General features: G+C 35.0%; 1 protein-coding gene across 2 annotated transcripts; it reads left to right on the top strand.

Annotated features, from left to right (window-relative positions):
* The first annotated feature begins 160 nt into the window (after positions 1-160).
* On the top strand, positions 161-14,784 carry LOC115431721 (protein sel-1 homolog 3). 2 transcript variants are annotated; one of them, XM_030152351.1, is made up of 23 exons: positions 161-261; positions 2,521-2,995; positions 5,028-5,154; positions 5,241-5,362; positions 6,301-6,416; positions 6,506-6,567; positions 6,638-6,770; positions 6,848-6,983; positions 7,305-7,442; positions 7,896-8,101; positions 8,203-8,382; positions 9,211-9,330; positions 9,428-9,568; positions 10,581-10,643; positions 10,740-10,913; positions 11,011-11,138; positions 11,221-11,304; positions 11,395-11,485; positions 12,082-12,169; positions 12,299-12,408; positions 12,515-12,642; positions 14,361-14,421; positions 14,529-14,784. In XM_030152351.1, exons 1-23 carry the CDS (start codon positions 208-210, stop codon positions 14,616-14,618), a joined length of 3,027 nt encoding a protein of 1,008 aa, XP_030008211.1. In that variant the 5' UTR covers positions 161-207; the 3' UTR covers positions 14,619-14,784. The 2 variants fall into 2 exon arrangements, with proteins under 2 accessions (XP_030008211.1, XP_030008210.1); XM_030152350.1 differs by having other exon boundaries at positions 14,319-14,421.
* The last annotated feature ends 3,574 nt before the right edge of the window (positions 14,785-18,358 follow it).

The following is an 18,358-nucleotide window of genomic DNA, read 5'->3' as shown; positions in this document are numbered from 1 at the left end:
ATTAATATGTAAACTAACTCAGAGAACTCTGCCCTTTTATGTACATAATAAATGGGTGGGGCAATGAGCTGTTACAATATTTACCCAAGCACCAACTGAGCAGAGGTGGAGCAGGATGAAGGCCGGATCTGAAGGCTCCTCTTTTCACTCTTTACAGTGTGAAATCTACACCTCTGTCCACACAGATTAATGTGAACACTTTGGATCATGGATTTCAATTCACTGTATACGTATGTCTGTCAGTTTTTCCTCTGTATGCAGGTAAGAACAGATTTATGTTCATAGTCTGATACATCCCATGTTTAACTCATAAAGACTCAGCGCTACTTGTATGGCTGTTTTTTTCCTCTGTATTTAAACTGTCTTAACCTTTCTCTTGTGTTAGGGTCAGCATTGACCCATTTTAGGTTTTAAATGCATAAATGAATCACATTAAATTTGTGTATTGCATCAAGGCTTTTTGACTTTGTCAGGAACCTCTATTTCAACTATATATTTTTTTTATTTCACTAAATTATGAAATGCTCTGGTTGAAATTATTGCTTTTATTTTGTTTGGGTTGGTTTCGAGCCACTTATAAAAATAAGATTATAAAGTAATAATTCGAGCCCAAACTGAAATCATAAGTGCACTGTCAGCCAACACACTGACAGTCAGCTCCTCTCCCAGTCATATACTTTTGGGGATTCTCATTTTGCCTTCTTATCCAGTTTACCTGCACAAAAACAAAACAAGCAAAGAGGGGCATGTCCACACATGTGAGGTCAGTTCAGTACAGAGTAGGTGACTTTCAGCGTGCACATGGAGGGGTATACTGGCAAGAAAAAGGTCCAGAGGCTCACACCAAAAATATTAAAACCAATATTTTCATGGATAAGGAAGTGTAACAAGGTAACCAAGAGATGAGAAACAAACTGGAGGATAGATAATTGTTTTTAATGTATTTTACAGCTGATTTAAGACATGGGTCAAAACCGAGATGTTAACATAAGAGATGGTAACTGAAAGCTAACGCAAGTGGAAGGTTGAATGATTTATCACTATTTATTATAATGTTCATCATGTATTTTCCTATATTTAATTTACTGATCCTGTAGGTGTTCAAAAAACACAGATTAAAGTTGAGGGTTATTATATCAGAAACCGAAAAATGAAGAAAAAGTGACTTTTTCAGCAAATATATCATTAACTACACATAAATCAAGTGTCTTCATCCACTGTCATTTATTAAACTCCATGGGTTTTACCGGTGAATCAGTGTTATAGAAGGTGATGTTTCTGCGTTCACTACGGAGCCTCTGAATGCCCAAATGGGTCATATCTGATGACCATGAAAAGATGAAAAACTACATTTTACACCAATTATTTACAAGGTGGGGAAGCAAAATTTACAATATTTTGAGGCAGGGATTGAAAGACAGTGTATGACCAATTAGTTTATTGAAAGTCATGAGAATTTATTTGCCACAAGAAAATTGACATAATAGAAAATGTTTTTATTCTGTGTCCTCCTTCTTTCTCAATAACTGCCTTCACACGCTTCCTGAAACTTGCGCAAGTGTTCCTCAAATATTCGGGTGACAACTTCTCCCATTCTTCTTTAATAGTATCTTCCAGACTTTCTCGTAATAGTTTTGCTCATAGTCATTCTCTTCTTTCCATTATAAACAGTCTTTATGGACACTCCAACTATTTTTGAAATGTCCTTTGGTGTGACGAGTGCATTCAGCAAATCACACACTCTTTGACGTTTGCTTTCCTGATTACTCATATGGGCAAAAGTTTTTGAAAAGGTATGGATAATAGTGTTAGGTATGATTATGACATCAATATATGTTTGGTTTCAAAACAATTGACGTAGTGCCTGCTGAGAAAAAACAACTAAATGTTCATTGTAAATTTTGCTTCCCCACCCTGTACATGTATTGATAGGACTAGTGGATCAACAGGGATTAACCCATAAAGACCCATTGTTACTTGTATGTCAGTTCCCAAATGAAATTTTCTCCATATCTAACCTTTCTTAAGTGATTTATCACCATTTATTTATAATATTATCATCTGTATTTTGTATTTTATCAGTATAAATTGTGTTTTTTCCTGTATTTAATTTATTGATCATGAATATGTTGATAAAAGCTCAGGTTAAAGTCGAGGGTTATTATATCAAAAACAGATAAAACTGAAGAAAAAGTGATTATTTCAGCCAAATCTATCATTAACTGAACTTTAACCTCCATTTCTATCCACTGTCATTGATCTAACTCCATGGGTGTTACTGGTGAATCAATGTAAAAGATGACAGTGTTTCCATGGTAACTACGGCGCCTCTGAAAGTCCAAATGAGCCATATCTTGATGGCCATGAAAAGATGACAAACTATATTTTACACCAATTATTTACATGTATTGATAGGATTAGTGGATCAACAGGTATTAGATATTTTAAATCAGCAGACGTTCAATGGTGGATGTTTGGGTCTTCATGGGTTCATATCTGCTTGGTGATTCCCTCATATAGATCATCTGGGCTTTGGATAGGGTGACTCTCCTGAATCCTCCAGAGGAACCTGTACCGGATCACCTTCTGAAAATACTTTATTCTTGTGATGAACCTGCCACAGTAGAGCTGGACTCTGTTGTATATTTCGAAACTGGCACCATGTCCACATTCCTGCTCAGACAGTGGCGTTGCATCCCCGGTGAGCCTAGAATAAGGACGCTGAAGCTCATCCTCCCAGACTGGTTGGTGTATCAGGCTGATGGGATTGTTCCAGACTCCCAGTGGGTGCTGAGCTGTTTGCTCCGAGTGATGGTCAGATACAGTGGATTTGGAGACGCTGAGTGGGCCATCGCAGCTCGGGATGTAGCGTCTTTAGAGCCTAAGCCGTCATTCAGTCGACCTGTAAAACAACATCAACTGTGCTTTTCCTGGAGTTCACAGATGGTGCGACTGACTCCAAAGTTTTTAAGGAAAATATGTCCCGTGGAGCAAGGTGAGGTTGGAGAGAAACAGGGCCATAAAGGAATCATCCTCATGCACGGAAAATTAACTTTATTTTATTATTGAAGTTAAAATGCAGGGTTATGTGGCTTCCTTTGGATAGGAAGAGGATAAAAAAATCTGTAGAGCCGGGGTGTCAAACACATTTTAGTTCAGGGGCCACAAACAACCCAATATGATCTCCAGTTAAATAATAGCAAAATAGCCCAGAAATAATGAACTACTACAATGATAATAGCTAAAAATAAGAAATAATGAACTACTACAATGATAATAGCTAAAAATAAGAAATAATGAACTACTACAATGATAATAACTAGTAATGAGAAATAATGAACTACTACAATGATAATAACTAATAATGAGAACTCCAGTTTTTTCACTTTTAATGCATAAAAGAGTTAAATTAAATTATGACAATGTTTATATTTATAATCTACAATCTATCTATCTAAAAATGATTTTTTTAAAAATTGTAGATTGGGATCAATAAAATCTATCTATCTATCTATCTATCTATCTATCTATCTATCTATCTATCTATCTATCTATCTATCTATCTATCTATCTATCTATCTATCTATCTATCTATCTATCTATCTATCTATCTATCTATCTATCTATCTATCTATCTATCTATCTATCTATCTATCTATCTATCTATCTATCTATCCTAAAATGTGAAGAACCTGAACAACCTAAAATTTTTTCATTTTTATTTTACATTTATACATTGGTAGATCTACAACAGCACAAAACAGTAGTAGTAATTGACATAATATAGTTAAAATGTTAATATTTGGAATCTGGAATTATCATTATTTATAGGTTGTTATGCTATTATTTTACTGGTCTGACCCTTGGGATCAAATTTAGCTGTTTGTGGACCCAGAACTGCACTTGTTTTTGCACTTCGAAAAATTCATTCCACAGATTGGAACCTTTGCTGGGATGGTTTTGGTTCATGGGTCATATGTTTGAGACCCCTGCTGTAGAGTGAAGGGAAATAACCATACATCTGACATCAGAAGTATATATACTCATACTCATACTCATAGTCACACTCATACTCATATTCATACTCATACTCATACTCATACTCATACCCATAGTCATACTCATACTCATACTCATACTCATACTCATACCCATAGTCATACTCATACTCATACTCATACTCATACCCATAGTCATACTCATACTCATACCCATAGTCATACTCATACTCATACCCATACTCATACTCATACTCATACTCATACTCATACTCATACTCATACTCATACTCATACCCATACTCATACTCATACTCATACTCATACTCATACACATATTCATGCTCATAGTCATACTCATACTCACACTCATACTCATACACATATTCATACTCATACTCATGCACATGTTCATGCTCATACTCATACTCATACTCACACTCATACTCATACTCATACTCATACACATATTCATACTCATTCACATATTCATACTCATACTCATTCACATATTCATACTCATAATCATATTCATACTCATACTCATACACATATTCATACTCATACTCAATCTCATACTCATAGTCATACTCATACTCAGACTAATACTCATACTCATACTCGTACTCAATCTCATACTCATAGTCATAGTCATACTCATACTCATACTCAGACTAATACTCATACTCATAGCCATACTCATACTCATACTCATACTCATACTCATACTCATATTCATAGCCATAGTCATACTCATACTCATACTCATACTCATAGTCATACTCATACTTATACTTATACTCAGACTCAGACTCAGACTCATACTCAGAACCAGAACCAGACTCAGAACCAGAGTAAAAGCTCCTAGTTTTATTCCATCCCTGATTACTATTAACATCAGCAAAGATCTGTGCTTTGAAAAATTGGTCTCGCTCTCAAGGAAAAGATTTAAGGATCATTTATATCTGACTTACTTTTAATGATTTAGATCAAACTGTTCAGCTAAACTCATTTTGTTTTCATCAACAGAAACTGTCAATTTACTGTCCTCAGTTTTTGCTTCATCTGGTGGGAGCTTTGGTATCACAAAGACACTTGTCCCCTTCAACAATGAGGTTCTGGAGTATTTTCGTGTTGAGGGCATCTCTTTTCCATGGTAAGCAGCAGTCATTTACACATAGATTTGTATCAGCTTCATTATTTCATGTCAATTAACAAAGTGTGTTTTATTTCGGTGTTCAGGTGTATGTTTTCCATGTGGATATTTGTGACCAAACACTGCCAGGAAAGGTTATGTGGTGTGTTTTATCATATAGACTCCCATAATAACTATGCCACACCAGCAGTGTTCCTCACTTATTCAGGTATAAAGAAGATGTTTCTGCATATCCACCAGGTTCTTGGGTGTTGTTGTAGATGAGAACCTAAATTGGAAAGAGCATGTTGACTGGGTGACAAAAAATAAATAAATAAATCACTCGGCATTATAACTAAAGTTAGTCACCATGTTGATTTAAAATGTACACTTGCTTCATATTACAGTTTAATTTATCTATATCTGTCATATTGTAAAATAGTGTGGGCAAGCACTTTCCTACCAACTTTAAATAAAATATTGATCTTGCAAAAGTGCTTTGTTAGCATTGCAACCCATTGTAAGCCATTGACCTTTTCTGCTAATTTGTTCTTCACACTAAAATTTACTTAATATTTTTGATATTAATATCTACCAAATTTGTATTTTTATATATTAAATTCAGTTTAATCAAAGTACCTTGCCTGAGCATTTCATTTTGTATTTTGCAACCAATGCAAAATGCAGTTCATAGATACAACACTCATCAAAATCAACATTTTCATTTGCCTAAATGTGTCACATCAACAGCTCAGTTTTGTATAAGGTATAGAGGGTGTAAACTGTGGAGCCAGTTTTCACATGTTCTTGGAAATAGCACATCAGAGATATTCTATAAATGTTATTTAAGGAATTTAATTATGATATTGCATTGATATATTTATATACTTTTATATTCTCTTTCTTTTTAAATGAATTCTGAATGTGTATGGACTATGGTAGTCTCTAAACTTTTATAATGATTTTGTATTTATAAGGTGGAGGCTTTAAAACAAACCATTTTAGGCTTTCTGCCTCTCCTTGTACCTTTACTGTTTTATTATGTCTTTGATCAATGTATGATTTGAACAATAAATCAAATCACATTATGATTAAATATGGTTAAAATGTTATCAGTATACATGTTGGATTCACTTTAGCTTCTTTATTTATGCCTTGTCTGTACAGGGAAGCTCCATGTCCAAGTAACTGGAGAGTCTGGAGACTCTTCTGCATTTCTTTCTCCATTTAAGGTGCCTTTAAACGAATGGTGCCAGCTTCGTGTGACGTTCCAAGGTAGAACAGTGAGTAGTCACTTGTTGACTCAGGTATATTATTATTACAGTGAATAAATAATGACAATTACACAAAATAAAATGTGTATGTGTGTCAGGTGGCTGTATCCATTGTGTGCACTGAAAAGGAGCAGAGGAAGTTTGAGCCTTCAGAATACACGTAAGCTTATTTTTTACATTATACTGATCAAATATGTATAATATGTAGAAAATTTATTGTGTTTGTGCAGGTTTAGATTTACTCCTGTACTGGACGACACAGATGGATATTTTGTGGTCGGTGGAGGCAGATATATAAGAGGAGTAGAAGGTTACTTTGGACCACTGGTGCACTACCGCAACAGAATACCAGCACACAGCATGGTAATGCACTACAGCTGTGTACAGTCTTTGTTTATCTGTTCACTGCATTTACAACTAATCATTTCTCTCTCCTGCAGTCTGAGGCTGCTGTTCCAGATGTTATTAAGAATGTGAACCTGACTGGATGGCTGCAGACCTGCCAACAATTTAGTCTCGAGTTGAGGATGAAAATCAATGGCTATTTACTCAAGGATAAACAGAGGGCAGAGTCTGGTAATGCACTTATATGTCCTCTAGAGGGGGCTAACGTAATCTGAAAGGAGACTTTTGCTGCTCTATCCTCCAGAGACAGCAACGCATTTTTGTCCTCTGTAGGGGACAAAGATTTGACAGTTTTACTTAAAAAAAGCTGTCATTCAGTTAAAAAATAAATAAAAATAATCCAAGAAATGTATCTGAAAAAACTGTTGCATTATGCAGTTTCCAGTCAAGATAATTGTTTAATGTAAAAAAACAAACAAAAAAAACACCCCTCAATTTTTCACTTTCCTCGATCTCAGGTGAGAAGGTATAAGAATCTATGTTGTGTTTCAGAGAGCTGCTTTAATACTTTCTATAAGTGGACACATATGGACAGGATCCCATCAGACTCTCAGTGTGAACTTTGGGAAGCATCTGCCTCTCATAGAAATCAAGCTGCAAAACTGGCCAAGTTACTGGTTCTCAAATATGGTAAGAGATAAACCATTATAACAGAAAATGAGTAAAACACTGAGACACTGCTGCCTTCAACTGTTTCAGTTTTGCATTTGTCAGCAGCACATGTCAAAACTTCACTGTGTTATGTAAGGAGTATATTGTACAGTAGCTGTATGTGGCAGCTATAGTGAGGGCTAATTCAGTATGTATTTAAGATAATAGCTCATTTTAGAAAATAAACTCTCCAAAATACTCTATATACTTTTAATATCAGTGTTTTTGATTATCTGACACTCATCACACATAGTTTTGTTATCATATATTCAAATTTAAAGAAAATATTTGGAATCGTCACAAGAATTGAAATAAGCTTTCACTACTTTTAACAGTATTTTCTTGCACAACAGGAGTGTTAAATGAAAGATCTGATGACATCCACATCTCACATAACCTGCTAAAATCAGTCCCATCTTTTCTTACTTGCAGGAGAGACAGGAGTTAGTCTGCCAGCTGTAGGCAGAGCCCTGTATCAGTTATCACTTCATAAGCTGGGCAGAGGCAGCACCTCTGGCGTGGTCAGCAGAATATTACCACTGCTGCTCCAAGCTGGCTGCTTGGCTGATAACCGGGCACTGCACATGTCAGCGGTCTTCTACAGTGCTGGTCTGGGGGTCAGAAAGCAGCCCAATAAGGTGTGTGCAACTGGATCAGCTGTAGTAGAAGCATGACGGCAGTGAGCATATCTGTTTTAATATCAGACCACCTTTGCAATGTACTACTGTGGTTTTTGCAGGCTTGGTTACTATCCCTCCTGGCAGCCCAGAAAGACTACAGATTATCTCTTCTGCATCTTGGGCACATGCATCACCAAGGGCTTCATGGTGTTGGCACAGATCCAGACTTGGCCTATGCATATTATGCAAACATTGCCAAACAAACAACAATAGATCGACATAAACCTTCGCCAGAGCAGGTAATACCTGCATTTGTCTACTGATGCATCAGTCTTTGCATGGGTCAGAGACAGATAAAAGATGCCAAACAGTAGGAAATTCAGTTCCTTAAATATATGTACTACAGTTGTGGAAAAACTTATTAGACCACCATTGTTTTCTTCAATTTCTTGTTAATTTTAATGCCTGGTACAACTAAAGGTACATTTGTTTGGACAAATATAATGATAACAACGACAATAGCTCATACGAGTTTCATTTCAGAGCTGATATCTAGACATTTCCCATGGCTTTCTTGATAATAACCAAAATCACTTCAGTTCTTACATCAATATCTATGGCATTGTACTGACAAAAACAGTGCTTTTAGGCATTCCATGTTTTCTGTTCTGTCTGTTTTAGTCACATGATACACACAGGAGTTAATACTTGATTGCATAACCATTGTTTTTGATGACTTCTGATGGTCTAATAATTTTTTCCGCGACTGTAAATGTGTGAGTCAGATTAGTGAAAAAGTACGATCTGCACATGTGCTGGTTTCATCTGATTTAAATGACATTTGCACAGTTTTAAAATCAGAGTAAAGCTGAATGTCAAATGGTGTAAACATGAAACATTATTAACATTACACCATCTTTAAATTGACTTTAATGTAATCTATTATTAAACAAATCTAATATAAGATTATCTAAAACCAAATAGCACATTTTACTGAAAATGTCATCCTTTTTCAGGTTATCATCCACTGTTTACTATTACACCACATTGACATTTTTGGTGGTTTATGCATGAATTTGAATTGCTGTGTCAAATAGTGTTAAATAAACTACATCCTCCTTCTTTAGACATTTGTTGAGGCTATTTACCTCAACAATGAAGAGGTTCTGAACCAACAAACCAATGAGGAGCACCATATATTTCAATGGCTGAAGCTACAGGCACGTAGGGGAGCAGCTGATGCTGAGGTACCCTATGTTAAAGTAAATACAGGAGCATAATAAATATGAAGCAGTTTTAACTACATCTTTAAGCATAAAAAAATAGTGATGATTTGTCTTTCAGCAATCAATTGCCCGAATGCTGTTCTGGGGTCAGCAGGGGGTGTCACCAAACATCCAGAAGGCTGTGAGACACTATGAACGAGGAGCCGTGGAATTAGAAGACCCAGTGTCAATGTATGATTATGGAATTGTTCTTCTGCAGGTCAGTGAGAAACATGACAATAAGACACCACTATATTTTTATTTAATTTATTTTTTCATTCCAATCTAAATGTTTGGAAAGGAGCAGGATGAAGACAACTTATAATACCTGCCCCTTTCTTAAAACATCTGCTTATATCAGACAAGTTGCTGGTACAGCTAGGACAGTAAAAAACAGTTTACACGACAGACAATGAAAATAAACAAATCCACAAGTAAAACTACTTCATTACATGTTTTATCAAGCTTCCCTCTCTCCTTATACAACCTCTTAAACTGAAAAATATTTGTACAGCTCTTCTCTTCCATTGCCAAACAATTCCACATTCTGACGACCACAACAGAAATACACATTTGCTTTACATTAGTCTGAACCCTTTGCTGTTTAGAATTAAACCTCCTTCTAAGTTTATCATCCTGTGATACAAAACAAATAATTTCTGCAAATTTGCAAGAAAAAGTCTTTCTCGCACTAAACACAACCAACAACGTCCTTAATTCAGCTAACTCTTCAAACTTAAACAATCCTGATTTAATAAACAACTCACTTGTACATACCCTGAAATTAACATTATACATTATTCTTATTGCTCTCTTCTGTAATAAAATATTTGAGTATTGGATTCAAGGTCAAGGTAACTTTATTTATACCCATAGGTACATTTTCTCTGTAGTAACAGGAGAGGGCATCTGCATTACATAACATTAAGACAAATCAAAAGACATAGAGGACAGTAACAAATACACTTGGGCAAATACTCTCAGAGGCTCACTGTTAAAAAAATCAGATAAAAACAAATATCACATAGATTCAATTACCAGGACAAAGAGAATGTCAGACCAAAGTCCGTAAAAGACTTCAATAAAAGGTTAAAAGGTTAACAAGTGTACGACAACTTATTTAAAAACCAAACAGCTGCAGACAGTTAACTTGGCAAAAAAACATCAAACTGTAACAAACAGAAACAAATGATAAACTTCAGTAAATTATTGAATATCATTGTGTTTTTTAGGGACATGGAGTTGAACAAGACATTCCAAAAGCCATCACTTTTCTCAAAAAAGCAATGGACCAGGTGTGTGGATAATGTCAATTTTTACTCATTTGTGTGACATTAAAAGATGTGGATTTTCATTATCTATGGTTTTTCACACCATATTTTATCCTTCAGGGTTTCGCTCCTGCCATCAGTGCCCTGGCCTGGTATTATGAGCAGTTTGAGCAGAACTATGAGAAGGCTGTAGAACTCTGGGAACAGGCAGATCTCCTGGAGAACCCAGAAGCTGCTCTGAATCTCGGTGTGATGTACTCACAGGGTTTGTATCCAGGAAAAGCTGCTGACCAGGTTCGCTCAGATATTTGTGCATTATCTTCTATTATTGACATTTTCTGCGCTTCAGAGATTATATTAGCACATGTTGTTGCATTTGTCTCCTCTGCAGTATCTGGCCTATCAGTACTACCTAAAGTCTGCAAGGAGGGGGCACATCAGGGGGGCAGTTCTGGTGGCAGATATTTGGATCATTGGGATTCCTGGGCGTGTCAACAGACGACCATTAGATGCCATGTTGTAAGTTATTTAGTCCGATTTGTACATTTCCTTTACTTAGCACCATTGCTGCATGCTGAAATATATTTTTTATCAATGACAGATGGGTTAAGTGGGCAGCTGAGCACAACGGATACCTGGGTTCCATCTTACGGAAAGGACTGGAGTCTTATCTCAAGAGTGATATGTACTATTTTTCTCTTTTTACTGTTGCCATAATCATGATTAGGTGATTTTATTGCTTGTGAAGGAAATTTAATGAACAACTTTTCTACAGGTTTAACTCACTCTTATTCTACATGATGGCAGCTGAGTCAGGGTATGCAGCAGCCCAGTTTAATGTGGCATATTTATGTGAACAAAATATGGTGAGTTACACACTATAAAAAAAATCCTGTTGTTTTTATGGAAAAAAACTAGCAGCTGTGGTTACCAGAACAATAAAAATACATCAAACTGTAAACATATTTTTGGAGTAACATGTGGATTTAACATTGGATATCAGTGATACTTACATGTTTAAAATTTTAAATTTAATTTTTTTTTTCCTTTTAGATAAAAAAAAAAAAGTATGAGAACAAGCTGTTATTTCAACATCATGGTTTTGCAATTTAAACGGCACCACATTGTTTTTCAATTTACAGTTGTATTTTCTCAAAACAATAGAAAAACATAATTTCTACATGCAAATCTGGTTTTGTTAACTTACTCTTCCCATTTGATTTAATCATTAACACAAAAATATTTTCAAACCAACAACTTTGCATTGTATTTTCACTTGCAATTTTTTAATGTTGCAATTTTACAACTTTTTGGTCTTAATTCTACGGTCATTTTTTACAGTGCATGAATTCACACATAATACATAGTTTAATTCATTATATTGTATAACTTGTCATTTCATGGTATAGCAATGTTTTTATTCTAAAGCATTTTTAAAATGGTTGTTTCTCTGTGTTAATAGGGAAATTTTCTGGATCCAGCTTTTGCTTTGCATTGCGTGTGGGAATATTACAACCGTACAATCCACAGTCAAAATCCAGATACTTACGGTAAATAGCTTTAAAAGTTACTAAAAACCTGCTGAAACCTGTTTTTCAGGCTGTTAATCACTTGATGTACTGTAGAGGCATCATTCAGTGATACTTTTTTATTTTTGCTTCAATTCATTACCTCTCCAGCCTTGATAAAGATGGGTGACTTAATGTTTGAGGGGCAAGGCAGAGGGTGGAAAGACTTATTTTCTGCAGCTCAGATGTACAAAGAAGCAGCACTGAGGAATGACCCACAGGTCTGATGTTTTTAAATCAGTTTCTTGCCATATGTTTTTTTTTTTTAATCTGTTTTCATCCATAACAGTGGGCCATGCATTGTAAGACATATTTTTTCTTCCACAGGGGTGGTACAGCCTTGGACTCCTTGTTGAAGAGGGTTATAAACTTCCAATGCTTATATTCACTGAACTGGGCCTTTCAGATCTGTACTTACAGGAAAACAGTTTGCTTCTGAATGCTCTGTATAAAAGGTACGTATTAGTTGTATGTACATTATAACAACATAACATACAACATAACAATTAGAAATAGTATATATGATCACTGTAGTAGTATTTAAAATTATCTTTTGATATTTTGTTTTGGAATAATAATAGTTCTTACATTGTTTTTTAGTGTCAGATGTTCTTAACCCATAAAGACCCAAACATCCACTGACGACCAAAATCATGTACTGATATAAAAGGTTTAATACCTGTTGATCCACTAATCCTATCAATCCATGTCAATAGTTGGTGTAAAATACAGTTATTCATCTTTTCATGGTCATCCCATTTGGATGTTCAGAGGCTCTGTAATTACTATGGAAACACTGTCATCTTCTACAACATTGATTCAGCAGTAAAACCGACTGGAGTTTGATCAGTGACAGTGGATGGAGACACTGGGTTTATGTTCAGTTAATGAGAGATTGGACTGAAAAAGACACTTTTCCCTCCATTTTCTCTGTTTTTGATATATTAACTCACTTTAGAATGCAAAAATATTGAGCAGAATATTAGAAAAAATGGTGATAAATCACTTAAAAGAAAGTTTAAAAAAAAATAGAGAAAAAAGTAATTTGGGAACTGACACAAAAGCAGCTCTGGGTCTATATGGGTTAATGTTATTCATTATTGGGAGATACTGGAGTATGACAGTCATTAAGCTGAATACAGCTTATTTGTTTCTTGAATTTGCAAAGAAAATGTGCTATTATTTTACTCACATTTATATACAAGAAAACCCTAATGGCTTTACAAGTCAGATCTATAACAAATGTTGATTTTTTACTATCTCCTCACAGTGGTCGAATAATTATTTCCAATATCCATTACATAAATGGGTGCTTCTATGAAACTGGGTACATTTTGGTATCTGGCACTTTGCCAGCTTTTTTAGACACAATGATAAAAGAGAAATTTAGATATAATTCCCCCAAGGATGTACCTAATGATGACCTCAGATAAATGAAAAAATTATACTCTTGCTCTGAGCCATCCCAAAATGAATAAATTTTTAATTAAAAAAATGGCCAAAATTGGAACATGAAAAGCTACCTAGGTGTCAGTGCATTTTATCTTGAAAACATGATTTGAAATGGTCTTATATAGTACTATAAATAAAGACACTGTGTTAAATTTGATGATCCTGGTGGTTGTTCTAATCCAAATGTGTGGGCTTGTTATGAATCAGCAGTTTCATTTCAAGTTATGTGTGTAACCCATCATGTCCACTCACGTTACACGCAGAACCTGCCTATTTAAACACATATAAATCACAAATTATTTTGCAACAGCGGTCCTTTATGTGAAACACTCTGCCTTGCAAAATTAGTTCAATTATCAAAATGTACCTGTGAGAGAATAAAAAGATATTCAAAAAAATAGTGGCGCGTAATTTTTGTGTCCTTTTGACCGTGTTACATGCGGGTTTCTGTATTAAGAATAATGCAAAATAATATAGAAATGTCTTTTATCTCAGTAAGGGTTTATTTTTTAAAATGGACCCACAGTGCTTCCAAACTTGCTTCATAACATTAGTCTACATCTTGTTTGAATTTTTAGACCCCATGTCCTATTTTTAGGGACCAGTTTCATAGAAGCACCCATATATAATATTCACTTTTCAATAAAGCTGCCGATTAAATATCACTGTCCTCCTGAAGATGCAGAGATTCAGAAGATCCAGATTCTTTCTTACCTTGCAGCCTGGCCCTCTTCAGAGTGTATCTACAGTCATTCCTGAAGGACAACAGTGCTGCTATTATGGTGAGTATTGATTGCTGATGGAAGGCTTCACGACTAAAATTAGATTTCCTTGTGGCATGCAATCTTTATATTTTACTCTTCCTCCTTTTTTTTTTTTGTACCTACAGTACTCCACCGCTTTTGTCGTGGCTGCAGCTCCAACAATATTCTTCATCATCCTTGACCTGTTCAGGGGGCATGTCTTTTCTTTCAGCTAGAAGTATCACAGTCCATCTAAAATGCAACAATAGTTTTTTTTTTAACTTTCAATACGTTCGCCAAGGGATCATGTGATTGTTACAAGGTTGCATGTTTTTCATATTTTGTATTTTTCCTGAAAGCATTAACTTGCTTGTAAAATAATAAAATGTGAGTTTCTAGATACATTGTCGTTGCTGCATTTTCTGTTTCACTTCTCAGCTCCACTGTGATATTTATTGATTTCAATTTTCTCTCTTTTCATCATAACTTAAGGACTCAAACAGTTGACACAGCTGTTTACAACGTTCCAAACATCAGACTTAAACTATCTGATATTATATTCTCATGCATCCCACTTGTGCTCATCAAATATGCAAAGTAAACTAAGCCAGAGAATTTCTTGCAATTGATATTCCTCTAAAATCAACCAAGCAATTATAGACACTTCCCCTGAGACAAAATACAACACTCAACATCTCATTAACACAGGAAGACAAGATTATTTGCTTTCCTTCTGTTTATGGCAGTGATTTAGTCGACAGTATTTGTTTGGGGGCAGGTACTGATAATCAGAATGGGGTAAAACAGCTTGGAAACTCATACTTGTAATCATCTTTGAGAAAAAAAAATAGACAAATACACACACAGAGCAAGTTATTTATTGTTTTTCAGCAAAACAACCAAAGACCATCCTTTTTTTTAAAGAATATTTTTGCTCAATTTCCCTTTATCTGATAGATAGATAGATAGATAGATAGATAGATAGATAGATAGATAGATAGATAGATAGATAGATAGATAGATAGAGAGATAGAGACAGAGAGAGAGAGAGAGAGAGAGAGAGAGAGAGAGAGAGAGAGAGAGAGAGAGAGAGATAGATAGATAGATAGATAGATAGATAGATAGATAGATAGATAGATAGATAGATAGATAGATAGATAGATAAAGAGAGAGAAAGAGATAGATAGATAGATAGATAGATAGATAGATAGATAGATAGATAGATAGATAGATAGATAGATAGATAGATAGATAGATAGATAGATAGATAGATAGATAGATAGATAGATAGATAGATAGATAGATAGATAGATAGACAGTCTCCAATACGTTTTCAGTGGATCATAGAACAATATAAAAGAAAAGCACAGACACTGACATTTCAGACATCATCATCATTCACATACACACATTGTCGGTGCGAACAGCTAAATGCGGTCGAAAGCAGTAAATAAATAAATAAACAGGCACCTACAACCCTGACTCATTCAGCAGCCTTATGGCAGAGGAATAAATGAGTCTGTGTATCTGTTTGTTCTCCTCTGAGGTGCAGAGTATGGTCTCCCTGACGGCATTAGGATCAGTCTGTCTTTGAAGATGTGGTCTGGCTGATCTAGGATCCTCCTTTCTTTCTGCACCACCTGCTTCTTCTATAATGAGTGCAGGTCTTTTTGTTGAACTCCTATAATTTTGGAGCGAACCCTTATGATGTTGTTGAGACTGTTTTTGTCTTTCACAGACAGTCCATTATAAAAGCATATAAAGGAAAAGGTTTAAAGGCTTTCAATAAAAGGACAGTAAAAACTACAGAAAATATTTGTAAGAGAAACACACAATAAAATCAATATGTGAGTCTAAATCATTAAAGGGTATATTACACCTGCATAAAGGCAGTATAGAGGTTGAAACTAAATGTTGCCATGGATGCTAACATTTCCAGGTAAAAAATCCACACAGCAGTGGGATGGCACCTTTAGAAGAGTAATTTCATCAATACATTAACTGATGAGTAATTGTTTAATTTTAATATTAATCATCAGTCACTAATCATAGATCATTGTCCATGATGGTGGTTTACACATCACAACATTGTTTATGCCAAGTAATGCTTATGCAATGTCACAATAAGTGTTACATTTCCATCCAATTACATTACTTTTTTGACGAAATCATGCACTGATGATGGGAGAGTCAGTTGACTGTGTAAAGTCTTTTCCGTCACATCCAAAAGATTCTCAGCGGGGTTCAGGTCTGGACTCAGTGGTGGCCAATCCATGTGCGAAAATGGTGCTCCCTGAATCACACTTTCACAAGCCGGATGAGCCTGATGAGCCTGGCATTGTCATCTTGGAATATACCTGTGCCATCAGGGAAGACAAAAACAGCTGATGGTAAATCCTGGTTATTCGATAAATCCAGGTGGTCTCAGTTTTTGGACACATAACGTTGCTGAACCTGGACCTGACTAACTGAAAACCCCAGATCAAATAAAATCAAATCAAATTTTATTTATATAGTGCCAAATCATAACAAAAGTTATCTCATGACACTTTATCATCGGATCATAATATTGCCCCCACAAACGTGTACTGTAGGCACAATGCATGATGGGTAATCACTTCATCTACCTCTTTTCTCACCCTGCTGCACCTATTACTCTGGAACAGGGTCAATCTGGACTCATCAGACCACATTACCTTTTTCCATTTTACACAGTCCAATCTTTATGTTCTTCAGAAAATGAGAAGTAACGAGAATGCATCAGATAGCGTTAAGTAACTTTTTGAATCTGAAACATTAATAACATCAACATTAATCACTATCCAGTAGGACAGTCTTTCTCAAATGGAGGTATTTCGAAGAAGCCCAGGGGGTTGCTTGAAATTTTTTTGGGAAAAATATATTAAATAAGTCATCATGTACTGAATACAAAATAATGAGAATTAATGCTGAAATATAAAACATAATAAGTACATTCATATGATAAGACTGAGACTCCTAGTTTTATTGTCAATCATCTTGTTGCTTGTTGCTTTGGTGATATTTTAAGGACAATTATATTTTATATTATTCTAGATGAGTTTATTTGAGTCATTATTTTTGTTGATGAAAGGTTCATTTATTCATTATTCACCAATTAATTTATTTTTCTTATCAATGAAAGAGGGCACTTTTCATTTTATATTTTGCTCACAAAATCTACTCATAAAAATTATTATTTTAAATGTATTGCAGTTAAATAAATGTTGTTTGTTTACAAAGTTTTGAAAATAAAAACAGACATCTTTGGCACAGGAACAAATTTTGCTTAATTTTTTCAGTCAAAAATGCCAAAGCGAGAGTTGGGGGTACTTGGCTAAACAAGTACATTTCAGGGGGTATTCCACTACAAAAAGTTTGAGAACCACAGCAATAGGAGGATCTTATCTATTTTTGGAAGGCTCAGAAGGTGCTAAAGATAGATTCATTTATTGTAAAGACACAAATATTGCAGTCCCTCCCTTGTAGTTTGACATTCGTTACATAATAAGCTATTATATCTTTTTTGTTTATTAAATATAATTATTTAAACATACAAAGTCGAGGTTCATTATTTTAATACCTTTAAAATTATTTAATAATTTAATGATTTAATATCATGTTAAAATATGACGAAGCATGTTTTTATACGTGACTGCGGCTGGGACTTGGACGTCATTACGTCATTACGACGCAGATACGTGTATCTCCGGCCGGTAAGATGAAACATTTAACAGTTAACCACAACAAACAACCAAAAAAGTCATGTTACGTTTCAGCTAGGAGCAGGAAAAAGCTAAACGCAGGTGAGTAAAACTGTCATACTTAAATGAAGTAAAAGATAATACGCATTCAAACATTATTTCACATTTTAACTGTTAGCATCCAACTAGTGTTAATATAGCAGGTGAAGCTAATTGTGCTTAATAGAGTTAATGCTAATTGACCGTTAAGTATC

Source organism: Sphaeramia orbicularis, chromosome 13, assembly GCF_902148855.1.
Source record: "Sphaeramia orbicularis chromosome 13, fSphaOr1.1, whole genome shotgun sequence".
Classification (NCBI taxonomy): Eukaryota; Metazoa; Chordata; class Actinopteri; order Kurtiformes; family Apogonidae; genus Sphaeramia; species Sphaeramia orbicularis.
This window is presented reverse-complemented; position numbering and strand designations above follow the sequence as displayed.